Source organism: Terrapene carolina, unplaced genomic scaffold, assembly GCF_002925995.2.
Source record: "Terrapene carolina triunguis isolate 2854851 unplaced genomic scaffold, T_m_triunguis-2.0 Scaffold165, whole genome shotgun sequence".
Classification (NCBI taxonomy): domain Eukaryota; kingdom Metazoa; phylum Chordata; order Testudines; family Emydidae; genus Terrapene; species Terrapene triunguis.
The window spans coordinates 628,410-655,233 of record NW_020664516.1 but is presented as its reverse complement, the minus strand read 5'-3'; the positions used below and the strand labels follow the sequence as shown (position 1 = coordinate 655,233).

Below are 26,824 nucleotides of genomic sequence, written 5' to 3'. Positions count from 1 at the left end.
GTTGTATTGTAACCCCCTCCCCGCCCCAGAACTCAGGCCAGCTGGAGGCCGGCAGACACGAGGAGGACGTGGGGATGACTTGCTAGGCCGAGCCGGGAGGAGTTGCCGGGCTGCCCCCGGGGAAGCTGAGGAGCGGGGCGCAGGGCAGGTGCTGGGATTGTTTCTAGCCGGGTTCCCGGGGCGCTTTCCCCGCCAGTGTAGACGGGCTTGTTTCGAAGGGTCCGGGTGGTACCGGGGCTGCAGGGGAGAGGCAGCTCCCAGCCTCTGGCTCCAGACTCGGCTCCCCATCGGCCCGGGGGCCCCGGGGCTCCAGCCCCCCGCGGCGGAGGGGCCGGGCAGGGCCCGGGAGCCGCGCGGAAGACGTGGCGCCCCCCGTGGGTGCCATGGGGCGGGGCCGGGGCGGAGGGAGGGGCCGGCTGGGGGCGGGGCGCTCCGGCTTGCCCGGGGAGGGGACCCGCCGGGGGCGCTCAGTGGAGGCTGCCGGCTGCTGGGAGCGGGCGCACGGGGCGGCAGCGGGCGGGCGGGGTCCGGGGCACCATGGGCTGCGGCCGCTGGAAGCTGCCCGCTTGGCTGGGGACGATGCTGTTGCTGCACGTGGGTGAGTCCCCGGGTCGGTGCTGGCTCCGGCGGGGCCCCCCGGGCGTGGGGCTGGGCTGGGCTGACCGCGCTCGGGCTGGGGGTCGGGGCGCAGCAGGGAGTCCCCGGCCCGAGGGGAGCAGGCGGCTGCGGCGGGGCGGGGCTGGGCGTACCGGGGGGACCGCTGCCCGCTGCCGGGGGCACAGGACTGGTCTCCCCGCGGGGTCTCCGGGCCGGGCTGGGGGGCTGCGAGCGGGGAATTTCCTCGCTTCGATCGGATCCGAGCGCGCCGGGCTTTGCACCTGGCTCGTGTCCGGCTCCGGAGCTCGCTGCTCTTAGCGCCGGAGAAACCAGGCTCTGGGGGCTTCCCGGTCCCTCTGCTCCCCCGCGGCCCCGCCCCGGCGCTGGGGTGACCCTGGTCTGATGCCGCCTCCCAGCACGGTCCGTCCCCTCTGGAGTCCCAGCACCCCGGGCGGGTTTCTCCCAGCCGGGGCAGTGGCAGGCGGCCCCTCGGTTGTCCGCCCGGAGTTCATGCTCTAGCCCAGTGGCTCCCAACCGTTCCAGACGACTGCCCCCCTTGCAGGAGTTTGATTTGTCCTGCGGACCCCCAAGTTCCACCTCGCTTCCAAACGACTTGCTCACAAAATCAGACCTAAATAAAAGTCCAGAAGTGTCACAGCCACACTTGCTGGAGAAGTGCGGACTCTCTCATTGCTACCATAGAGTTCTCAAATAAATCAATTGGAACAGAACTGTCCTACGTACATCGCAGTGCGCGGGACAGAGCGGTATGATCAAGCCATCATCCTCTATGAAATTTTAGTTTGTACTGACTTTGCTAGGGCTTTTTAAGGAGACTGTTGTAAAACTAGGCAAATCTCTAGCTGAGTTGATGTACCCCTGGAAGCCCGCTGAGTACCCCAGGGGTGTGTGTACCCGGGGTTGAGAACCACACCTCTAGCCCAACACTGCAGTGTCTGGGTTGAAACGTGCCTTGTAACAACACTTTCCCCTTGGACTTCAGAACACTTTACACTTCTGAAGCCAGAGGCCCAAAGGGTCAGCACCCCATTGCGCTAGGCGCTGTACCAAGTGTGGGAAAGGGACAGTCCCTTAGGGTGACCAGATAGCAAATGTGAAAAATCGGGATGGGGCAGGGGGTAATAGAAGCCTATATAAGAAAAAGACCCAAAAATCGGGACTGTCCCTATAAAATCGGGACATCTGGTCACCCTACAGTCCCTGCCCCTCTAGGAGCTTCCAGGCTAGCCTGACACTGCCCCTTTCCATGGCGGCCCTGGATGGGGAACCTGCGCTTGTCCCTTTCTGCTTCTTTCTGATGGAGAAATAAAGGCTGATATTTGATGGGTTATTTTTCCTGTGTTGGAGACAAGGTGGGCGAGGTACTGTCTTTTATTGGACCAACTTCAGTGGGTGAGAGAGACAAGCTTCCGAGCGACACTAACAGCGGTTGGTCCAATAAGAGATATTACCTCCCCCACCTTGTCTCTAATATCCTGGAACCAACATGGCTACAACTAAATTAGAGGCCACCTGACTTCCCTTGGAGGGCTGGACAAGGCGCTTTCTCAGCCCTTAACTGAAGGGGCAGCGTGAGGTTGTGGCTTTAACCGAAGAGCTTTTCTCCCAAACGTTGGGCTGGGGATTGGGGTTATGTGGACATTAACCAGAACAAGAAGCTCAAAACAGACTGAATGAAAAATCCCTTCCCCTCTCAATGAACCTGGTTTTCCTTCCTTGGTATTTCTGACGTCCGCCTTCCACTTCTCCGGGGAAAACGGGGGGTTTCTAATGTAAAAAGATGCAACAGTTCCCCGCTGTGTGCACCTCGCCTCTGTCCATTATTTCTTGTTTATTTCAGGGCCTCCTTTATCCAGAGAGGGGGGAAGGGCCCAAACCTCCTTCACAGGTCCCTGTAACCCCAATGGCCCAGCTCCTATTCCCAGAGGAGGCTTGTAGGAAAGGGCCCACTAAAAGGCCAGAGTTTAGTTGTTGGAGGTTCTCTTTGTAAAGTTTGGCCCAGGAAGGAGATGGATTTATTGTTCCCCCAGTGGGAATGTTGTCGGCTCCTGACGGGCGCTCTCCCTGCTTTGAGAGGAACGGCAGGCTTTGCTTTGCCCTACTGAAGGGGCTGCGTAATGCAGGAGGCCTGAGAGGCTGCAGGTCTGGTCTGTGGGAAGATTGCTTTGCATGACGATAAGTAGATCTTATTACGGGTGGATTATTTGTTGGACATTCAGGTCTTATTCCTGGTAAGCATATTAAAAATACAAATAAAAATACCACGTTTATCAGGTGGCCATTCCTGGCCAGAGCTAGGGAGGAGGGTGGGATTAAGGGGCAGGGAGAGCCTTGGGCAGCTTCTCCTACTCTGGCACTCTGTTTGCCCTCTCTGCTGGACCAGGTAACTTACCAGCGAGGTTCCTGACACAGGAAACATCTCAGAGCTGCAGACCGAGGCAAACGGCATGTCCTAATTCATTCAGCAATGGTCAGGTGAGCTGGAACGTAACTTGTGTGTGTTCGAGGGGGTCCCCGGGCTCTTGGCCGCCCAACTCATGTACACAAATAAATCCCTGACTTGACAATTGCCTGCTTCTGCCTCCTATTGGTGTGGTTGTATTCAGGTTTCTTTGTGTGTTGATTTCTCCCTTCCCACCAATGCTAGGAGCCAGGATAACAAACAAGAGGAATTGGAATTGCTCATTTATTAGCATAACTTTGATCTAGTTGGTACTGCTGTAACCCGGGGGAATGAGTCCCGTGATTGGAATATTAAAATCAGTGGAAGGATCGAGTGTGCCAAGGGGAAGGGGAGTGGCACTCTGTGTCCAAAATGGCATTACCTGTTTCCGAGTCACTGATAACTCAGAAGAAAATGATCCTGAATGCTTATGGATCAATGTGCTAACAGATAAAGCACGAGAAGGGGTATTTGGTGTCTGCTGCAGATGCCCATAACACACTAAGGAGCAGGATGACCATCTCCTTACGCACCTATCTACAATGTGTAGGAAAAGATGCTGCATGATCATGGACCACTTCGATCTGAGTGACGCACGCTGGAGGTCTCATGCGGCCAGTACTAACATATCCTTGGAATTTCTAAATATGATAGATGACAATTTCCTAACTCAAAAAGTGTTGCATCCAGCACAGGGGAATTCTATAGTAACCTTCTTCTTGACAGATAAAGAGAAACTGATCACAGAACTAAAAATTAATGGTAGCTTAAGTGCACGTGATCATGACTTGATCACATTTATAATGCACAAATAGAATAAAGTCCAGATGAATGATATATATAAAATATATACTTGGTGCTTTAAAAAGCTCAAATTACAGGGCTGAAAACAATTTATGAGCCAAATCAGCTGAGAGGAAGAATTTAATCAGAAAAAAATGTGAATGATCATTGGGAATGGTTTAAGAATACTTTACTAGATGCCCCAAAAGCCACAATCAAGGAATAAGACCATATTCGTTAAACTGACGTGGTTTAGAGGGGAAGTGAAGACAGCTATGGGGGAAAAAAATCATATATAACAAATGCAAGAAAAGGGAAGTTGATGATAATAATGAATATAAGTCAGAAGTTAGGAATTGTAGAAAATTGATAAGGGAAGCAAAGGGATTTTTGATTAAAAAACTAGAACAACATAAAATTAACATGGCCCACATTAAATATATTAAAATCTGGCTGACTGAAAGGTCTCAAAATGTAATTGTAAATGGGAAATCATCATCAAGTGGGTGTGTTTCTAGGAGGATCCTAAAGAGACCACTTCTTAGCCCTATGCTATTTTAAATGTTTATTAATGATCTGGAAGAAAACATAAAATTAGCACTGATAAAATTTGCAGATGACACAAAAATTGGGGATGTGGTAAATAATGAAGAGGGCAGGTCGCTGATACAGAGAGATGTGGATTGCTTGATAAGCTGGATGCAAGCAAACAACATGTGTTTTCATATGGTGTGACGGTGCTGCCATGGGAGCCAGCTGAGGTCACTCAATTAGGGTGAACTGCAAACAAAACGGGGCAGACAAACCCCAAACGCTGGTGGTTATTCCAATACTTAGATTTACCAACCAGCACAAAACAGCTTCTATAGTACCTCACTGGTTACTCAGAAGTCCAAACAACGCAGTTCCCTTAAAGTGCCCAGCCTCAGGCCTCCGTCCAGACACACCTGTCAGATATGATGATGATTATTGAAAATCTTACTTCATCATATAAAAGAAAAGGTTCTTCCAATCCTAAAGGATCCGCCACATACCCAGGCTCAATTATAACTTAGCTCTTACCCAAAATACACGCTTAGAGCCAATTCTTATTAACTAAACTAAAATTTATTAAAAAAGAAAAGAGAGAGTGTGTTGGTTAAAAGATCAATATACAGACAGACTTGAATTCAATTCTTGAGGTTTAGATACATAGCAGAGGTGAGCTTGTAGTTGCCAAAAGTCCTTTTAGAAATAGTCCATAGGTTATAGTCCAATGTGCATATTCAGGGTGGCTCCAGTCAGTGACTGGGGATCTCAATCCTTGTGGCTTAAGGTTTTCCCCCTCTTGAAACCCAAAGCAGATCTGAGATGAAGTAGGATCATGTCCTAGGGTTCTTATACATTTCCAGCAGACTTTCTGCCTGAGAAAACAATAGGCCTAACTCTCCTTCTTCCAAACATCCTGGCAATTAGCACAGGGTAATTTATCCATTAAACAGTTCGGATACAGGTTACCACAACCTTCAAAGAGACATAGAGACAATAATACAATTTCACTCAAGTATCTTCCTAAATGTTAATATTCCTTTTTTGATCTTTGAATTAAAACTATAGAACTAGATAAGACTTGTTTGCTTATCAAGCCCTGAGCAAACATCTCCCCTTCTATCTCTAACAATGCAGACTTGCATTTCAAAGCTCTATTCATTTACCTATCTTCCTAACCAGTCCTTAAGGTTCGGCCATAGGTCAGGTCAGTCCGTGAGTTAATTAACTCTTTCTGGCCCTGTCACCTTTCAATGAGATATTCATATGGCTAAATGTAAATTTATACATTTAGGATAAAAGAATGTAGCCATATTTACAGAATGGGGAAGTCTATCCTGGGAAGTAGTGACTTTTTGAAAAACATTTGGGGGTTGTGGTGGATGATCAGCTGAACATGTGCTCCAAGTGTGACCCTGTGGCCGAAAGGACTCATGTGACCGTGGGATGGATAAATGGGATGGCTGAGGGGGAGCAGAGAGATTTTACCTCTGTGTTTGGCACGGGTGCAACCGCTGCTAGAATTCTGTGTCCCGTTCTGGTGCCAACCAGCTGAAGACGGATGTTGATAAATTGGAGAGGGGTCAGAGAAGAGCCATGAGAATGATTAAAGGATCAGTCGTGATAGTCAAGGAACTCCATCTATCTAGCTTAGCAAAGAGAAGTGACTTGATCCCAGTTTGTAAGTACCTACACGGGGAGCCAATAGTTAATACTGGCTCTTCAGTCCAGCAGAGGGAGGTCTAACACGATCCAATGGCTGGAAGTTCAAGCTAGACACATTCAGCCTGGAAAGAAGGTACATTTTTAACGGTGAGAGTAATTCACTATTGGAACAACTTACCAAGGGCCGTGGTGGATTCTCCATCGGTGACAATTTTTCCATCAATATGGGCTGTTTCTCTAAAGGATCTGCTCTAGGGATGATTTTGGGGCAGGTTTCTGGCCTGTGCTGTACGTGAGGTCAGATTAGATCACAATGGTCCCTTCTGGCCTTGGGATCATCTCCCTGAACCCCCCTTCCAGCCGTCTGCTCCCTTGCACTCCCGTCGCTGTGCTGCTGTAGCTTGGTCCAAACGAGAGTTCTGACGACCAGTAATCTCCTGGTCGCTTTCCCTAGGGCAAGTGGCCACTCTCCACCCCAGTGCCTTTTGCTTCATGCCCTTCCCATGCAAGTCGTGATTTCCTGAGACTCCTTTAAACACAAGGTGGGTGCAAACTCCCGAGCTTTCCCTGAGAGGCTTGGGGCCAGCTGGCTGGCCTGGGTGAGAGAAGTCACCTTCCCGAGCATCGAGGGAAGATGGCCACTTGGCCACCAATGTTCTCTGGAAGTGTGAAAGGCCTGAGCTGTTTTGCTCTGCGGAGTCTCCTTTGTGGGCCAGGGTGGAGCAAGGATTGAGTTACCCCAGGGCATGCGGAGAGTCTCGCGTGCAGTCTGGTTTGTTTTGCATGTCCAGGAAAGCACCCCTGGGCAGCCCAGCGGCTCCCTGAGGAGGCGCTTTCCCGCCCTCAGCAGGGACGTGGCTATGGGGCAGACCCGGTGCCGACTGGGTTTGGGGTCAGTTTGCAGGCAGAGGAGAGAGGCAGGAGCAGAGGATGTGCTGACGTCCGGTCATGGGGCAGGACAAGATGGCTGCCTTGGCATGAGGGTTAACCAGTGTGAGCCCCTCGCCTAGGGCATGGCAGTGGCTTGGGATTTCTGACAAATATGCTGCTTCTGTTGAGGTGTGTCCTGGTCTGTGCCTCATTCGGGCCCTGCCTGCTCTGAGGCAGCTCCCCGGACCGAACACGCAGCCGGCTCCTGAGCCCTCTACCCTGCTCAGCTGCTGTGTGCCCCTGGGCTCCAGATCTCATGCGCCTGGCTTCCTTTGTCCCCATCCTGGCCTTGCGCCCCAGCAGCCTTTCTGGGGCCGAGGGCTGAACCGTTCTGTCCAGCCATGTGGAGACGAGGGCTGGCTAGGACAACTTCACCCCCCCTGCGGAAAGATCTCCGCATGCTCCTGAACTTTTTCTTTGTGGGGGTGTGTGTGTGATTGTTTAGATGAATAAAAACAACACGTGTTGGGAGCCAATGTGTGATTTCCCCCTCTGCGCCTGTGGAAAGGCCCCATGCAGTCGGGTGGGGGTCTGTGCCCCTGGGTCGCTGACTTTGTGCTGAATGAGGCAGGACTTTGCTGGAGCTTTCCTTCCTCTGGGAATCATCCAGGGCTTGGCTTTGCTTGGGAGAAGAGAAGCATGGCAGCATTAGGGGCTCTTCGTGAATGGGACACGGGTAGGGCAGGTGGGGTTCGGGGCTGGCTGGTCCCCAGGACAGCAGAGACGAGGGGAAGCAGCTAGTGACGGTTTGCAGAGGGACTCTGTTTTTGTGGCTTGTTTAAGTGTCTTGCTCACGGAGCGCCAAGATCTCAATAGCCCAGCCTGTGCCTCGCTGCCGGGCAGCGAGCTGTGGTGCCCACGGGGACCCAGCTCAGGTTTGGTAGCTTTTTCTGAATCCACCTCCCTGGGGCGCTGTCAAAACCTGGCTTTGGTCACCTGAACTCTGAGCAGATTTTCCATTGCGATTTTGTTGTAGAGGGAAAAGTCAGCACCTCTCCCTCTCCTGATTCCCCCCCCGTTCACTGCCCCATCTCCCTTTCCCCTCCTGATCACCCCACCCCGGTGCACAGCTCCATTCCCCCTTTCCCATCAGGTTTGCTGTGACTTTCCCCAACCTGTTTTAATTGGGTGAGGGAGAACCCAGAACCGCCCCCCAGAAGTGTCTCGGGGCTGAAACCCGGCACCCAGGCTGCGAGCCACGTTCTAAGCAGGCTTATTCCTCAGAGACTGAAAGGCACCTGTCGTCCGCCTTGGAAACGTCAAGACCCTGCAAGTCCCCAACTGCTACTGGTTAGCCTCCTCCCATTCTCTTGTACCTGCCCTAAGGTGCTGCCAGTTTTCCCACCTTAATGCCTTTGCCAGCATCCCACCGGTTAGGAGGTTGAGACTGAGCCGGTCCGGATGTGCTAAAAGCTGCTCCGTTGACTCTAAGCTGGCTGGAGAGGAAGGGTCAGGGCTAAAACCTCAAACAATTCTGGATGGACTTTTGGTGCTGCTTCCCATGACTCTACTCCCATGCTCTGCTGCCGTTCTGACGCAGTGGGCTGCGTGGACGGGTGCGGGTGCAAACCTGGATCTTTCCCTGTAAGTGTTGGGGACACGGAAGGAACTGAGCAGAGTTTCAGCCTCTTCTTCCTGTTCTGGGTTCCCCGGTGCCCCCTTGTGTTTGGGCTCAGTCAGGTGGGTTAAGCAAGGGAAAGATTCCACAGCTTTTCTCAGTCACTTTTTGGTTTCTCCCCTTGTGTGGCTCCTGGTCTTTATTGGTAGTTAGATGGAGTCAGTTTTCCACAGTGGCTGTAGCAGCTCGTGATCTGCCCTGTCCCTCTGAAACCTCCCTCAGTTCCTTTTGTGACTCTAGTGCCTCTCTGTCTGGTCCTTGGTTTTTATAGATTCAGAGATTCCAAGGCCAGCAGGGACCATTGTGATCAGCTAGTCTGACCTCCTGTAGAGCCCAGGCCAGAGACCTGCCCACAATCATTCCTAGAGCAGATCCGTTAGAGAAACATCCAAGCTTGATTTTAAAATTGTCAGTGCTGGAGAATCCACCACGACCCCCGGTAAATTGTTCCAGTGGTTAATTACTCTCACCATTAAAAACTGACACCTTCTCTCCAGTGTGAATTTGTCTAGCTTCAACTTCCAGCCATTGGCTCATGTTAGACCGTTCTCTGCTAGACTGAAGAGCCCTTGATTAACTCTTTATTCCCCAAGTGGGTACATAAAACTGTGATCGAGTCACCCCATGTCTTTGTTAAGCTAAAAAGATGGAGCTCCTTGAGTCTATCCCTCTAGGGCAGGTTTTCCAACCCTTTAATTATTTCCATGGCTCTTCTCTGAACCCTCTTCAGTTTATCAACATCCTTCTTCAGGTGTTCGGCACCAGAGCTGGACACAGGGTTCCAGCTGCAGTCATACCAATGCCAGATACAGAGGTAAATAACAGCTCTACCTCTGTATCCTGCTGATGCATCCCAGGGTGGCATTCGCTCTTTTGGCCAGAGCGTCGCACTGGGGCTCACATTCAGCTGATTATCCACCCCCACATCTCTGTCAGATCTGGCTGACATTGTTTGTTCCTAGATGTACGTTTACATGTAGCCATATTAAAATGCGCATTGTTTGCTTGTGCTCAGTTTACCCAGTGATCCAGAATGCTCTGTATCCGGGACCTGTCCTCTTCATTATTTCCCACTCCCCCAATGTTTGTGTCATCTGCAAACATTATCAGTGATAAAAATGTTAAGTCGCATAGGGGCAAGAACCGATCTCTGCACGACCCCACTGGAAGCACACCCGCTCGATGATGATTCCCCATTTACAGTTACAGTTTGAGACCGATCAGTCAGCCAGATTTTAATCCATTTAATGTGGGCCATGTGAATTTTATATCGGTCTAGTTTAATCAGAATGTCATATAGTATCAAGTCAAACACCTTCTCTAAATATATTACACCAACCCTATTGCCTTTGTCAACCAAACTTCTAATGTCATAAGAGAAATATCAAGTTAATTTGGCAGGATCTATTTTCCATAAATCCATGTTGATTGGCACTAATAATCACCCTCCTTTCATTCTATATTAATCAAGTCCCATATCAGCTGACCAGGATCAATGTCAGACCTAATACTGGCACAGCATTAGCTTTCTCTCAGCTGTCTGGATCAGCATCACCCTCATGTTCCTGCTGATGGAGACGCCTGGACGCAGGTGGAGAGTCTTCCGGAGAGGTCCAGCAAGCCTCTTTGGGAAGCTGGGGCATCCAGCCCACCACCTTTTCAGTCAACCAACCATAAGGCTGATGGTGACTTCAGACTCCCCTTGACCTCTCACAATGCACTTTAGGACGGCCGGCAGTTGTTGCTTTCTCAGTGAGGTTTAAGCAGGGTGGTGAGCCCCCGGATCTCTGCCCATGAAGGGTTTATGTCTCTTGCTTTATTTTCACCGTCTGAGCAAACGGCAAAGGCCTCACGGCCAGACTGTTCTCTGCATTCCTGACTGGTATCGTCAGCATGTTTTCAGTTGCAGAATCAACAGCGTTACGTAGGAATGTCGTTTTCTCTGCATGGGATGCCAGTAGCCATCACTGCGTCACTTCCCAGCTTCAGCCAGCCCTTGTGCGTTAATGGCAATGTTGATTCTTTCAGTTTGCTTTTAATTTTCCCCCCAGTTTCTCACAGCATTGAGTAGTGAGTGCAGAGGTGCCGGAGGAGGATGTCCAGGACAGAGTGCTTGAGGCGTTTCTCTGTCTCGCTCTTTGGGTGCTCCTTTAAAGTTGCTTTTAGAATAAAAGGCCCCAACTGTGTCATCCAGTTCAAATCTTTGTTTTCACTTTTGCCCGCGCAGCTGCCAATTGATCTCTGCCATTTTGGGGGCGAAAAGTGCACAGACCTCCTGAAACACACTGGTGCTGGAGAGCTACTGGAAGGCTTGGAGCAAAGGCCAACGTCTCAGGGACACGTTTTGATGACGGCCTTGAAAATCTCACTTGCAAGGTCATCAAACTCATCCATATTCTGTTTTCGCTTCAGTAGCAAAGATTCAGTCCAAGGCACATTTGGAGGAGCCAAAAAGCCTAATTTTAGCAGACTGGGGTGAGCGTGGATCCTTTCACTCCTGCTCCATGGTGACTCCTGGAGGTGACCACATTTTGCCTTCTAGGAATGAGCTGCTCTCACTGGCTCGGTCTATTTCGTCCTCTGTTTCCTACCACTCCCTTCCACTTCAGCCAGGCTGAGGCTGATGCATTCTTGGTAATCACTAGATGCTGATTGGCTGTTTGATCGCAGCATTCACACTGACTGCGGTTCGGATTAAATAGCTCCGTGGTGAACTTGGTGCCGAAGGCCAGCGAGTGACTGTCCAGCCAGGTTTGTGTAGAACGGCACTGTCAGATTCCTGGCCACCTTCCAGACCCTAACAAACCAAACCCCTCTTGTGGTTCACAACTCCACTCTCTGCCCCCCACTTTCCAACAGCCAGGTGATTCCCTGCACTTGCCTCTCCCTCCAATGGCTCCGCCCGTCCCTTCGCCTCTAGGTTTCCCAGCAGTTCTGTAATTCACTTCTTACCAGGAGGCACCTCGAGCCCCTGGCTTTTCTCATCACTTCCCTTTGAACTCTTCCGATAGTTCATTTCCATTCACCAAATGAAATACGCCCCTGTCCCTAGTGTTCAGCCTTTCAGATGCCAGGTCTAGTGGTGGCAGTACTCTGGAGGGCTGCTCACACCGTGAGAACCTGGAAAAAGTCTCGAAGAATCAGCAGCAGCTGTTTTCATTCTGGGCCCCTCTGGTGTCGCACGAGGACACGGGTAAGGCGGTTTGCGTGTCTGCCTGGGCATCTCCAGCCCGTAGCCCGGTCGGCTGCTTTGAAGGTCAGAAGCTTCGCTCGGCATGGCGGGTTTGCCAGGGCCCGGGTGAGGGTAAGTGAGGTTGTGCCATGCGTCCCCGATGAGGACTCTCCGTCCTGCCACCATCTGTGCGTCTGTCTGGGAATTTCCTGTGGCCCAGTCACCCTCTGGCCTCCCCCGCCAGCCCCGAGAGAGGAGTGTTGTGTTCCGTTCGGCTGGGGCAGAGCTGTGCCACGGAGCGCCCCTGGGAGATGAACCTCTCCGAGCCATGTCTGAGCGTGGCCTAGGCTGGGGTTCATCCGCTGCTAGCTCCTCCTTCCCCACGCACAGCAGGTTCCTCCCACGTGTCCATGGGCAGTAGTCCCACTTGGAACTGGGCGCGTGTCTGGGGTCCCGGCTGGGAGCAGGGGGCGCAGGCCTGGCTTGGGGGCTCTCGTGACAGCTGGGCAGGCTCATCCCAAGGGTTATTCTTGGATCCTTTATCCCGGCTGGTTGAGTGGCGAGTCCTTGGAGTGATATTTGGCTCCCATTTGCCTAATTAACGGCAAGGCCAGGGGAGGGGCTTCACTCCGGCTTTGCAGGGCCCTGTCTCCTCTGGCTTAGGCTGGCATCTGGCAGGGCTGGAGCTGCGCAGCAGTCAGTGCTCCAGGCCCCGCTGCAGGGAACGTTCCCGCTGGGTGCTCAGGACAGCCCCAGGGAGGGGGGCTGCGGGGCTGGGAGGTCACTGCCCCTCTCAGCCCAGCCCAGACAGGATGGGGAAAGCAGAGGAGGGTTGTGGTGATCAAGGATCCAGTTCTCTAGGGCTTCCCACCTCGGACCTGCCCTGTAGGTTACAGACGCTCCCCTACTTCCCCAGCTCCTTTAACAGCCCCTGCCTGCGCTTTGAGTGTCTGCTTCTGGTAGCCGAGCCCAGCCGTTCATTCAGCACAGCCGCAGGGCAGAATGTAGGTGTGCTGTAGCCTAAGAGCTGGGTGCTTCTCCAGGATCTCTGCCGGGCTGGAGGAGCTGCCTTCAACTCCTCTCCTTCCCCCAGGAGTGTGCAGAGGGCGCGCTCCATCTGGCAGTGAAATCCCGGTGTGGATTTCCGTGCCACCTGCCATCCACTTGCAGGTGACCTGGGACCCTGTTCCTGCACGAGTGCCCTTTTGATGGGTGTCTGTTCACTCTCCCCAGGAGGGTCCGGGGGCACGCGATGGAAGTGACAGCATCGTCCGCAGCTCTCAGCCCTCCCGGGGCAGTGCCATGTGACAGGCCCCTGCTGTCCTCTCGTTAGTTACCCTGATGGTACTTCATGGCAGCTTTTCCCCTCTTCTCGAACCAGATCCCCATCCCCAGGCCTTCCCTGGCCGCCGATGAAAGGGGATGCTCCGGCATCCCACTGCCACTGGGGTGGGCTCGGCCAGATCTGGGCGCCTCCATACGCACTGCGGGTAATGGCAGGCCAGGAACGTGATCCCGGTGGTACAGCAGGTATGAGCCGCTGGTGGCTGTGGAACGTTTGTGTCTGGCCTCTGGGAACTCTGTGTCCCAGACCGGGACAGTGCCACGCTGGAGAAAACGTTCCACGACTCTCTGTAGGCACCCGCTAGGCCCTTTGGGTTCTCTGTTCGCCCCCTTTTGTCTTTGCATCGCTCAGAGGTCAGTCCTCGGCTTGGAGAGCGAAGGACAGCGGCAGGCACTGGTGTAGCTGATTCGGTGCTGCCCTTTGTGCCCCATTGCAGCTCTAGGAGGCGCTGTTCTGCAGTGGGAGGGGGTCTTGGAGGAGCTGTGAGATTGTTATAAATCCGCAGGCACTTAAGAGTCCAGGTGTTAATCCAGTATCCTGGCCACGGTCCAGTTGGATTGATTCCATTCTGCCTCCCTACGTTCCCCCTCCTTTCCTGCCTGAAACTGCGGGGCCGGCTTTGTCTGCTCTGCCCCGAGGTGGCTGGCAGTGGCGGGCGATTCCCGCTCTGCCAAGTGCTTTGTGGAGGAAGGCCCCGAGACTTTGCTTTCCGTTCCAACAGCGGTGGGAGGAAGCCCTGCAACGGGAGACCCCGAGTCCTTTCCTCTCGGGAGGACGAATCGGGAGCTGACTCTGCTTATTGCTAAACCTGCAGGGGCCAGTCTGTGCTGTTTGGAAAAGTCACTTTAAGTTTCATAAAACTGCAGCCCCTCCCAGCCACTTTCAGGTTAACGTACTTCCCAGGTGGGTTCACAGCTGGGGTGTTGACCGTGTTGAATGCTGCTGGCTGGGAAGGGATCCCAGGGCCCCGCAGAGCAGGGAATCGGGGGACGGTGTGGGTGGGGACAGCAGAGCACAGCTGAGAGGGCCTCTGATCTGCCTCTGGTGCAGGTTTTCCGAGTGGGGCGGAGAGGGGACCCAGGGCGCCCAGCACCTGAGGCCTGAAAACGCAGCCACATGAGTGTCCTGGCTAGCTAAGGAACTCTCCCTCACGCCGCAGGGGGCTCCAGCTGGCTCCGTGATGGGGTGAGGTCCCCTCTGGCAGGGGCCCTGGGCTGTACAGCCACCATGGAGCACGGCTGCTGCTGGCACCCCAGAGATGTTCCAAGCTCTTCCGAGCCAAGGGGCCGTGGAAATATTCTGGCTAATTGACCTGCCGCCAAGCCATGCACGTGTGACATTTAAAAGTGGCACTTGGGCGCTGCCGGGCGAGGCCCGTGAGTGGGGGCGTGTGCTGCCCGGCCGGGCGGGGCCCAGGGGCGTTACTCTCAGCACGCTGTCTCATCGAGCGGATGCCCACCCCCAGCCACACTCCCAGGGTGGGTGCGCCCGGCAGGGGGGCTCTGCATTGACTCTGCCGCGCAAGGTGCCAGCTGTAGCTCACCTGCCCCCTCCCCTTGCACAGGTGCTGTGGGCCGGGTGGCTGTCGGCCCTGGGCGCATCAGCCTGTTGGTTCCCTGAAGGATTCGCCCCTGCTGGCTGAGCTGGTGGGTGAATCATTGCCCCGGCTGACGCTGTTTCTGCCACGAACCCCCTGGGCTGCCTTTGCCTGAGGGGGGGGAGCACAGCTGCTACCACCCCTACTCCAAGCGCTGCTGGGATCCGCTGGTCTGCCAGCGTGGGCAGGGTCAGCCGCGTCCAATGGCTGGGATATCAAAGGGTGCTAGACAGAGGGCAGCTCCCGTCGTGCCCCCTGGAAACCTCCCCAGAGCCAAGCCTGGGCTGCCAGCTGCCCTTAGCCTGCATTCCTGCCTCCCAGGGCTCCTAGCCCCATGGAGCGGGCACCTCCAGGGCTGATGCCCAGGCCAAGCAAGAACTTGGAGTGAACGGGCTCGTTGGGTCCCATCAGGCCCTTCCCAGGGGCTAGCGTAGGATTGTTCCTCTTCTGGAGTGTGGCGCGGCTCCTACCCCTCCCAAAACCGTGGTGTTTCTCTCTCCCAGCTGGGAAATAGCCGCTGCTATTGGCTCTGGACCTTCCCTAGCCTGCCCTGGCTCCTAGCCCTGTGCCCTGGCACCAGGCCTGTCCCTCTGTGGCACTAGCACCTTTCACAGCCGTGCTGGCTTGAACTGACTCCCCCTTACTGCTGTTTGGCTGAGCTGCTCAAGGGTCTCTGCCTTGCTTCCCCTAAGCCAGGCCCTCCACTCCCAGCTGCTGTGGGGTGAGAGTGAACATAAGAACAGCCACACTGGGTCAGACCAAAGGTCCATCTAGCCCAGTATCCTGTCCTCTGACAGTGGCCAATGCCAGGTGCCCCGAGGGAATGAACAGAACAGGGAATCAACAAGTGATCCATCCCCTGTCGCCCATTCCCAGCTTCTGACAAACAGAGGCTGGGGACACCATCCTTGCCCATTCTGGCTAATAGCCATTGATGGACCTATCCTCCATGAATTTATCTAGTTCTTTTTTGAACCCTGTTATAGTCTTGGCCTTCACACCATCTCCTGGCAATGAGTTCCACAGGTTGACTGTGCACTGTGCGAAGAAATACTTCCCTTTGTTTCTTTTAAGCCTACTAGCTATTAATTTCATTTGGTGACCTCTAGTTCTTGTGTTGTGTTATGAGAAGGAGTAAATAACACTTCCTTATTTACTTTCTCCACACCAGTCACGATTTTATAGACCTCTCTCATATCCCCCCTTAGTCTTTTCCAAGCTTAAAAGTCCCAGTCTTATTAATCTCTCCTCATGTGGAAGCAGTTCCATACCCCTAATCATTTTTGTTGCCCTTTTCTATACCAATTCCAATTCCAATGTATCTTTTTTGAGATGGGGCGACCACATCTGCACGCAGTGTTCAAGGTGTGGGCGTACTGTGGATTTATACAGTGGCATTATGATATTTTCTGTCTTCTTATCTATCCTTTTCCTAATGGTTCCTAACATTCTGTTCGCTTTTTTGGCTGCCGCTGCACATTGAGTGGATGTTTTCAGAGAACTATCCACAGTGACTCCAAGATCTTTCTTGAGTGGTAACAGCTAATTTAGACCCCATTATTTTATATGTATGGTTGGGATTACGTTTTCCAATGTGCATTACTTTGCATTTATCAACATTGAATTTCATCTGCCATTTTGTTGCACAGTCAGATAGTCTTGTGAGATCCCTTTGTAACTCTTTGCAGTCAGCTTTCGACTTACATTATCTTGAGTAGTTTTGTATCATCTGCAAACTTTGCCTCACTGTTCACCCCTTTTTCCAGATCATTTATGAATATGTTGAATAGGACTGGGCCCTGTACAGACCCCTGGGGGACACCACTATTTACCTCTCTCCATTCTGAAAACAGACCATTTATTCCTACCCTTTGTTTCCTATCATTTTTTAACCAGTTAATGATCCATGCGAGGATCTTCCCTCTTATCCCGTGACAGCTTACTTTGCTTAAGAGGGTGAGGGACCTTATCAAAGGCTTTTTGAAAATCTATGTACATGATATCCATTGGATCCCCCTCGTCCACAAGTTTGATCCCCTCAAAGAATTCTAGTAGATTGGTGAGGCATGATTTCCCTTTGCAAAAAAATATGTTGACTCTTCTCCAGCAAATCGTGTTCATCTGTGTGTCTGATAATTCTTTCTTTACTATAGTTTCAACCAATTTCCCTGGTACTGAAATTCGGTTTACCAGCCTGTAATTGCTGGGATCACCTCTGGAGCCTTTTGTAAAAGTTGGTGTCACGTTAGCTATTCTCCAGTCCTCTGGTACAGAAGCTGATTTAAGTGACAGGTTACAGACTACAGTTCTGCAGTTTCACATTTGGGTTCCTTCAGAACTCTTGAGTGAATACCATCTGGTCCTGGTGACTTATCACTGTTTAGTTCAGGGGTAGGCAACCTATGGCACACATGCCAAAGGCAGCACGCGAGCTGATTTTCAGTGGCACTCACACTGCCTGGGTCCTGGCCACCGGTCCGGGGGGGGGACTCTGCATTTTAATTTAATTTTAAATGAAGCTTCTTAAACATTTTAAAAACCATATTTACTTTACATACAACAACAGTTTAGTTCTATATTATAGACTTATAGAAAGAGACCTTCTAAAAAGGTTAAAATGTATTACTGGCACGTGACACCTTAAATTAGAGTGACTAAATGAAGACTCAGCACACCACTTCTGAAAGGCTGCCGACCCCTGGTTTAGTTCATCAATTTGTTCCAAAACCTCCTCTAATGACCCCTCAATCTGGGACGGTTCCTTAGATTTGTCAGCCAGAAAGAATGGCTCAGGTTTGAGAATCTTCCTCACATCCTCAGCCGTGACCGATGCAAAGAATGGCGGAGGGGAGCATGGCCCTAGATGCCCGAGCAGAGCACATGCTGTGTCATTGCTGGCGCCCCAGAGGCCGCTGATGCAAGGCCCTGTTTACATGCTGCCCTGAGCCCCAGGAGGTTTGATGCAAGGCGCTGGCTTGGCTGAGGAGCTGAGGAAGTGCATCTGTGAGAGCTGCCAGCCCAGCCGCTTCCTGGAAGGGCCTGTGTGCCCTCTTGGGGAGGGGCGGGGGGCACCTGCAGGGGCGCTGGGAGCTGGAGCTCAGTGTGGGGAGCAGACCAGGGTGTAACACGGACACTGGAAGTCGGGCTGACTTTGAGCAGTGGTGCATTGGCGTCAGTGGCCGTTATGGAATCAGGGCTGGATCTCTTTCGGAAAGCTCTGCTTTAGTGAGCAGGCGTTACCCAGGGGGCCGGGCTGGATGGTCCCAGGGGTCCTGCCTGGCTCAGACGCTAGGCACGTGGGCTGCAGGCAGCCAGGCTGGAAAGGGAGCGTGGGCAAGTGGTTACAGCACCAGAGTGGGAGTCGGGAGACCTGGAGTCTGTTCATGACCCGTGTCAGATGAGTTCGTGGGGAGGCTTGGGGTGTGTGCTGGGTGGCCAGCAGGGCCGGCCCCTGGTGTTTTGCTGGAAAATATTTGCTGTCCCCAAGTGGTTGAATGCAAAAGACCCCAGCCCAAGCTGGCAGCCAGGGTGATCACCCTGATGGCCTGTCCCTAAGGCTGGCCCGGTGCCCAGCCCCATAGGAGTGTCTGAGCTCATTGGTGACCCCGGGCTGCGGGGCAAGCTGCAGTGCAGCCCTATGGGGAGGGACATATGGACCCTGGCCTCCCCAGTCTGCTCTGGCTAGTCACAGATGCATGGGCAGAGCTGAATGACTGACAGGCAGCCCCGGCCACCAGCCGGCTAGCGCCAGCAGAGGAGCCTAAGCAAATATTAAGGTTGTGGGGACGTGGATCTGATTTTACATGGGTGGCCCGCTGGCAAGCTGCCAGCCTGACCCCTAGTGCCGCCCTGGCAGGCTGCCCCAGAGGAACATGCAGCCTGTTCCCAAAGCAGGGGCTGGCCGCATTCCCCAGCTAATGATCTGCTTTCTGCCCTCTTCTCTGGCCAGTTCCCCTGTGCTCGCTTCCCAGCGGGCTCTGGGGACTCCAGCCCGGCGGCTCTCGGCAGCCCTGCCCGTGTGGAGGAGCTGGGCTGCGGGGGTGGCTATTGATGTGTTTGATCAGGCTCAATCAGGCCAGCATCCTTAAAATATTCATCAGCTTCCTTCTCGTCGGCGCAGAGCTCCAAAGCAAGCGCAGGGCTGGCGAGCCTTACCCTGGGGCTGCCTGCTCGCTCTCCTGCCTTGCTTGCTGCAGGGGGATGTGCAGAGAGCGCCTCCCCGCTGAGCGCCTCCTGCCGCCTTCGCCATGGGGAGGCTGCCTGCCAGCCACCACATCCCACCCTGATTCTCCCGCGCTGCATCTGGCCGTGATGGGCGGGGGGGGGGGGGGGCTCTGCCTGCTGTTAAAGGGACACCGCTGGGGTTACTGTGTAGAGAGCCGGTGTGGGAGAGGCTAGCCCTCAGGCTCTGGGAATCCCTGTCCCCCTCTCCACGCTGCTACCTGGAAGTGGGCACGGCCTAGGTGCCACTGTGGGAGCCCCACCCCCTGACTGACATCACCACGATCAGGAAAACAGCTTCCCCCTCCCCCACCAGTGGTTAATCTCCTTGTGTCTAGGACATTTAATACAATTTCCTTGTAATTTGGGCTGCTTGCTCCGCAGTTGGGGCTCGGGTCCTGCGGGTATGTGGCAGCAGCTGGCTCGGAAGCTGTTGTTGAATTCAGGGCTCTTGCTGGCCCTGGCGGGTTTGCATGGGAATGGGGCAGTGATGATCTGTCCTATGGGGGTGAAGCGCATCTCTCCCAGGGACCACAAGCAGAGAGCAGTCTGGCCCTTGTCCTAGGGTAGAGTCCTGCAGCGGGACTGGGGGCCCGCAGGACCCACTGCCATACTAGCAGGAGCGGGTAAAATGTACTTTGTTGCAGGCAGGATCGAGTGGACAAAACACCCCACAGACTGTGATATTTTGTGGGAAAACAAAATGCAAGTGCAAGTACATCTGCTCTTTAAGTTGACCTTATTATCGATCGCTTAGTTTGAGCCTCTTTTTAAAATTTATTTCTATCAAAAACCTAGTTCAGTGATCAGTTTTCCTGTTAAATGTTTGTCAAAAAGCAATAATAATCCTGACATAAATAACTTGAATGGAATATTTCAAAGTTCTAGAAACGGTGCTTAAGCGGTTGTGACTGTCTGTGTTCCTATGCTCACCCTTTTTACAAAACTATAATGGATTTTGTACAAAGTCCAAAGTGAGGTATCATTTGAAAACTCATAATTTGCTGATCATTATTGTCCTGGTAAAATGTGTGGCAACATAAAGTTGTAAGATTCTACTGTATGATATTACTGAGACATGTTCCAAGTTTAGAAAAGCAGGCATAAACCAGTGCCTCAAAGGCAAACTGACACCTCAGCCAGGTGTCCACAAAATCAAAGATGGAATATTGTCTGGTTAAGTGGCCGTTCTTTGGCAGGAAAAAGGGTGTGAGTGAGAAATGTACATTTTGGCAAAGAAAAAGCTGGAGGTTCCCATCCCTTCAGACCTTCTGTCTCCTGAACCTCAACTGGAGAGATTCTCAAAAAGAGAGCTGTAAAAAGGGAACAGATGCCCCAAAATGCTCCTCCCTTTCTCTCTGCTCATAGCATCAACAACACCTGAAGGACAAGAAAATTAACACTGAACTGGGGGAGGGGTCTTGGCTGAAAGGTTTCCACCCAGTAAGACTACTAGAGCATGTGGTGAGAGAAACCTTTGCTTTGGATTCATTTCGCTTGTTAAGTTAGGTATTAGATATGTTTTATCTTTTTATTTTCTTATAACCAATCCTGATTTTTATGCCTCTTTACTTGTAACCGCTTAACATCTATCTGTGTTTTATCTAAACCAGTGTGTGTTTGGATTGAATTGTTTGTGAAACTCCATTTGAGATAACAAGGTTTATGCATATAATTTTCTATTAATGAAATGACGGCCTTTCTATGAGCTTGTATTGTCCAGGAGGGTGCTGGGCAGTACAAGATGCACATTGTTGGGGGAAAGTCTGGGACTGGGAGTTTGCTGGTGTTGCCCTGCCATATAATTCAGGAGTGGGTTGGCTACAGCACTCAGACAGTATAGCTGGGAGTGATTGACATGCTGGAGACCAGGAGTGATTGCTCTCAGCAAAGCAGGGTAAAAGACCCCAGGTTGGGGAATTGAGGGGTCACAACTGTCCATCAGCCCAGACTGTAGCCTGGGGAATGTCACAGCAGTTTAAAAATTCCCAGTTTTTTTTTTTAAATAACTTAATTTTTATAACCATTAACAAAAATCTGCACCTTTTAAGGCAAAATTGTAGTGCAGTTTGTTTTGACGTTCCGTGGGATATACACACCACAGCAGTTTGTCATAGATCGAACTTCAGCAACGCAAAGCAAGTTTTTTTGTTTTGTGTTTTAATTTTTAAATAAAGGTTTTAATACTTAAATTTAAGTGAGGGATAGAAAGAGCTTTGATGTCTATTATAACAGGAGTTAAAGTATTTTTGTACATGGTTTAGGCAAAATTTGTTTATTCTTTTAGTGGTAAAAATTGTCTGAATTCCGTTTATATCGATAATCTATTAACTGACTATTGTGTTTTTAGTAGCATGGGAGAATCTGGCTCTCTCGGGGGATTTGGGGGAGCTGCAGTTTTTGCCGGTGGGAGTGGGATAAAAATGCAAGAACCAACGCAGAGCGGGTGGGTATTGCGGGGTAGGATGGGAGCAGGATTAAAAACGTAGTCCCACGCAGGGCTCTGCCCTAGGGTAGCAGCAGCTGGAGTCACGTGATCTCAGCTTTGGACAGAAATGGCCTGTACATATAAAATGCTAGAAACTCGAGCAGGGAAGAGCGAGAGCAGATGCCTGCTCCACCCCTCGGGCAGCTCCTTGCAGCATGGTGTCTCCAGGGTGTCCCCTGTCCTGGGGAGACTGTCTCCCAGCCCAGCAGAGCTTCTGCCAGGGACTGCTCCCTGACAGCCTACGTTTTCCTTTGCTCGTTTCAGCCCCACTCCCATAGCCCCCCAACAAATCCCTCTCCCCCGTGTGGTGCCCCCACCCCAGGTGTTCCTAGGCTGTTCTCACCCCGCCCTCCATCACTGGTTAACCAAGTGCCGCCGATTTAGTTCTGTTGCTTTCTCCTCCTGAGTTGATCTCAACCATTTGCAGAGCCTCAGGGGTCCTGGGAATGGAGGGGGTGGGGTACTGCCCTGCCCCAGGGAGTGGCACTGTCAGTGTCCCTTGGCACTAGTGAGTGTGTGAGGCCTGGGATCGCTCATCCCGCACCCCTCGATTAGCCCCGTTGCAGGCGTGCCAAGACTGGGAGCAGTGACCTCATGCTGACAGTACAGCGTCTTGCTCAGCTGGTACCAAAGGTGGGGAGATTTGCCACAGACCATGGCAGTGCCCGCACCAGCCAAGGCAGTTATCACAGCCTCGGGCCCATGTGTCCCCTATACCTGTGCTGGAGAGTGGCCCATGGGCATCTGCCTTGGCATGGCACTGCGTGGCATTTGCTGGGCCAGTGAGCCGGGCCGGGAGTGGGCACGCAGGGGGTTAGGGAAGGTGCCACATCCCAGACGACTAGGAGAGGGCCCCAGGTGGTCAGATGCCCCCCCCTCCAGCATCGGCAGGGCGATGCTGTGCCAGGCTCTGCCCTCTGGCTGATGGCGAAGGTTAAATCCGCCTTATCCTGCAAGATCCCATAAGGCATCCTGGAAGGTTCTGTGGGGCCGGGCACTGGGAGTCCTGGGGGGGTTGCCCCCTGCCCCTGGCTTGTCTGTCATTAACCCAACTTTGTTGCTTTAATAAAGAATTCTGAGATTGTCCCGCTTCCCTCCCTGTGGGAGGGACAGCCCTGTCAAGGTGCTGCTTCTGCCGGTGCCCGGGCAGAGCTTCGCAGACTCGCGTAGCAGCCTGCCAGGCACTTCCCAGGAGCTGCTCACAACAGGGATGCGGAGGCCGGCCTCCTCCCTGTGGCGCAGCTCCGTTGGTCCTCGCGTCACGGCGCGATGCAGCACCTCGCGGCTGGCATTCCTGCTCCCAGCTGCGTGCACAGGAGGGACACTGCAGGACTCCCACAATGCACTGGATTTGCATGAGGCACCAGGATCCGATCAGGCCAGGCCTCCGGGCTGTAGCCACAACCAGCCAGCACTTCAGGCCAACACGAGGCAGCCTGGGACCGAGCCACGGGGTCGGTCTGTGCCCAGCAGTAAAGCATTCCAGATCTCGTTCGTCCCAGCCGGTCCCAGCCCCTTCTCTAGCCTGAGGGATGCTGTGCCTGGACTTTCCCTGCAGGACCAGGCTCCAGCGCGTGGGACATGGGCCAGGCCCATGGGGAGCCCACTCCTGGCTTCTTGCAACCCCTTTGGAGCACCGCTTTGCCCACTGCAGCTGCTGCCAGCGCCCCAGCCCTAGCGTAGGGCTGGGAGGGACCACGCAGGATAAAGGCAACTAACTGCCATGCCTCCCTCTCCAGGTTGCCCAGAGCAATGGGGGCCCTGAGGGGAATTTTCCAGCCACCTGCCGCGGGCACCTCGCCCATGCCAGGAGCTCCCTTGCCATGGGAAGCTGAATGGGGAGACGTCCCTGAGCTCGGCAGCTTTGGGCTCCACTCGTTGCCCCGGAAGGAGGCTTGGGGAGCGAATGCAAACCCCAGACACAGACAGCTACGCGTGGGTGGGGTGTTGTCTGCAGCTCCAGCTGCTCCCGCGGATGCCAGGGCTGGAGCGTGACGCGGACGGAGGTGGTGAGCAGAGCCAGCGCCCCCTGCCCAGCAAACTGCCCCCTGCTCGGGGCATGGAGGCTACACAGGAGTACCCGTCTCCAGGGCGTCTTGGTGCCTCCCTTTCTCCTCCCAGCATCCGGCAGTCAGAGGCCTAGGGGCACCCACAGCACAGGGTTGTGTCCCTGACCATCTTGGCTAATAGCCATTGATGGACCTGTCTTCCATGAACTTGGCTAATTCTTTTTTGAACCCAGTTATACTTCTGGCTTTCGCAACATCCCCTGGCAATGAGTTCCACAGGTTGACTGTGCGTTGTATGAAGAAGTCCTTCCATTGTTTGTTTTAAACCGGCTGCCTATTAATTTCATTGGGTGACCCCTGATTCTTGTCTTGTGTGAAGGGGTAAATAACACTTCCCTATGCATTCTGCCCACACCAGTCATGATTTTATAGATCTCTCTCATATCCCCTCTTAGTCATCTCTTTTCCAAGCTGAAAAGTCCCAGTCTTATTAATCTCTCCTCGTACGGAAGCTGTTCCATTCCCCTAATCATTTTTGTTGCCCTTTTCTGTACCTTTTCCAATTCTAATCTATCTATTTTGAGATGGGGTGACCACATCTGCACGCAGCTTTCAAGGTGTGGGCGTATCATGGTATTATGGTATTTTCTATCTGATCTGTCCTTTTCCTAATGGTTTCCAACGTTCTGTTTGCTTTTTTGACTGCCGCTGCACATTGAGCGGATGTTTTCAGAGAACTATCCACAATGACTCCAAGATGTTCCTTGAGGGGTAACAGCTAATTTAGACCCCGTCATTCTGTATGAACCGTTGGGATTATGTTTTCCAAGGTGCATGTCTCTGCACTTATCCGTATTGAATTTCCTCTGTCGTTTTGTCGCCCAGTTCAGTGAGATCCCCTTGTAGCTCACAGCCCAAAGTGCTTTGCTTCGGGATCAGTGGCGGGGTCTCCCACCGCTGCCATGCAGCCTCCGCTGGGGTGGAAGTCACTGCAACATCCCACGGGCTTATGGGACAGGAGGGTCCGGAGTGGGCCCCAGCCTGGGAGAGGTGTGCGGGCCTCAGGCATGAGGAGGGCGTTGCATTGAATGCCGTGTCCCTTCTACAAGCCCAGGATTCAACGGGGGGGGGGGGGGGGAGTCAGCTCTTCCCCCTGCTCTGCCCTGTGGGGGCAATAGCTCTGCCCTGCCCCCCATGTGGCTGGATAGTCCCTGTACATGCAGGCGTGGGAATGGGACTCTGACAGGCAGGAACAGTGAGCGTCCCGGGAGCGGGGGGGCAGAGAGAAGCCCCAGTGTGGGGCCTGGGGGAGCTGGGGCCGGGCTGCAGACCTGCCCGGTGAGGGCTGAGAGCTGGGGCAGGGGGCTAATCAGTGACTCTTGTCCCCTGTGCAGCTGTGGCCGAGGATCCGGTGAGCACGGCTGGGAGGAGATGTGACACCATCTACAAGGGCTTTGCCGAATGCCTCATCAGCCTGGGGGACAGCATGGCCCAGAGTGTCCAGAAGCAGCAGGAGGACAGTGGGCAGGAGGGGCAGGAGCTGGACACCGTCTGCAGGTGAGAGGAGCAGCGCCCCAGTCTCCCAGCAGCTGCCCCCCAGCCAGTGGGGTTTAGGCTGTGGCCGGGGGGCAGAGGGGACAGCACTGGCGCTCTCGGCAGAACGCTTTGGACCTCCGGTCGAGGGGCCCAGGGGAAAGGGGGCAGGTTCCCAGCCTGGCTCCTGGGGTGTGTCCTGTCAGCAGTGGGGGCAGGGGACGGCAGGGTCTCGCTCTGCGGGAAGCCGGTGCCGGGAGGAGCCAGCTGGCCCGTGCATGGAGGTGGAGTCCGGGAGGGCTGATCTGCACAGGGCCACGTCTCCTCCTGCTCGTCGGCCAGGGATGGGGACTAGCCATGGGCACGGGGCTCTCCGCACAGGGAGGCTGGACAGCTCTTTTTAGAAGATCTGCGCTAGCCCAAGCAACCTTGCCAGGCTGGTTAGGGGGGGGCAGGGCAGGGCCAGGCTGGCTAGGGGCCGGGTGGGGCCAGGTTGACTAGGGGCAGGGAGGGACTGGTTAGGGGCAGGGCAGGGGGGGCCAGGCTGGCTGGGGGCAGGGAGGGGCTGGCTAGGGGCAGGGTGGGTGGGGCGGGGGCCAGGCTGGTTATGGACCGGGAGGGGCCAGGCTGGCTAGGGGCGGGGGGCAGGCTGGCGGGGGGCGGGGTGGGGCAGGGCCAAACTGGCTAGGTGCGGGGCTGGAGTGGGGCGGAGCAGGCCTGGGCTGGCTCTAGGCATGGGGGCCTGTCAGTCGGTGTCACACACAGATCACAAGGCCTGATCGCCATGGACCCTCCTGGCCTTTGTCTCTGACTCTTCCCTCTCCTCGGCCCAGGTCCTGGGACGACTTTCACACCTGCGCCAACAGGGTCTTGTCCCGCTGCCCCGATGAAGCTGCTGCCATCTGGGAGTCGCTGCGCCAGGAGTCCAGGAAGATCCAGTTCCAAGGGAACCTGCACGACCTGTGCAGCGCGCGGGCCAGGCCGCCCGGCAGCGTGCGGGGCTCGGCCGCGGACGAGACTAACAAGGAGACCCTGCGGGGCTCAGCCTGGCTCCCCCGGCCGAGCCTGCTGGCCGCCCTGCCGCTCCTGGTGCTCACATCACTCCTGGTGCCCTTCGTCTAGCCAGGGAGCCGCGGCCAGGCACCCCCTGCCGGCACCCGGCACAGACTCTCGCAGGGCCGGGCACCCGCACTGCGAGAGAGATCAGGGTTACTCTGTAAATCCCGTGCGCCAGGAGCTGTGGGCACCAGAGCCTGCTGCCCACGGGGTGTTTCCAGCCTCTTTCAAGCCAGCCCGGGGCTGTGGGGCAGCCAGAGGCCGGGTTCCCCTGGCACAGCCTGGGGCCAGGGGCATCGTGTCCCATGTGGCGAATGAGGCTGGAGCCCCCGGGGTCCTGCGATTCCAGGGAGATCTGGACCACGGTGACTGAGCTCCCCCTCTCCCATCGCCCTGTGCGCACAGCTCTCCCTGCAGAGGCCAGCCTGATCCCAGCCTCTCTTCCCTTGGCCTGGCCTGCACCGGCAGCTCTCCTGTGCCCCCCACGCCCACCCCAGGGAGTTGCTTTCCACCTGGGCCTGTCTCAGTGCCCAAGGTGGATCTGTGGACAAAGGTTCGGCCCATGACTCCTCAGGCCAGCTGCCCCGATCCCACCCCTACAGCTCTGCGGGCTCCTCTGCCTCCCTGTCCCTGCGAGAAGCCAGAACGTGGCCATGTGGGGGAAGCCGAGCCTGGGAACCTTCCCCCTGGAGCTGCTGCTGCCTCCAGGGGAGACGTCCCTCAGCTCCTTCCCCTTGGCCGTGGCCCAGCCCTCTGCCGTGTGCTCTGCTCCCATCCTCGCTGTGCTTCACCGAAGGCCTGGCCTGGCCTGCTGCCAC

General features: G+C 54.3%; 1 protein-coding gene across 1 annotated transcript; it reads left to right on the top strand.

Moving 5' to 3' along the window:
- The first annotated feature begins 531 nt into the window (after positions 1-531).
- LOC112103247 (neuritin-like protein) lies at positions 532-26,177 on the top strand. The gene is made up of 3 exons (XM_024194910.3): positions 532-598; positions 24,812-24,974; positions 25,784-26,177. Exons 1-3 carry the CDS (start codon positions 538-540, stop codon positions 26,070-26,072), a joined length of 513 nt encoding a protein of 170 aa, XP_024050678.1. The 5' UTR covers positions 532-537; the 3' UTR covers positions 26,073-26,177.
- The last annotated feature ends 647 nt before the right edge of the window (positions 26,178-26,824 follow it).

Coding starts and splice junctions, on each gene's coding strand:
- LOC112103247 (XM_024194910.3), top strand. CDS start 538: ATGGGCTGCGGCCGCTGGAAGCTGCCCGCTTGGCTGGGGACGATGCTG. Junction 599..24,811: donor GATGCTGTTGCTGCACGTGG/GTGAGTCCCCGG, acceptor TCCCCTGTGCAG/CTGTGGCCGAGGATCCGGTG. Junction 24,975..25,783: donor GAGCTGGACACCGTCTGCAG/GTGAGAGGAGCA, acceptor TCCTCGGCCCAG/GTCCTGGGACGACTTTCACA.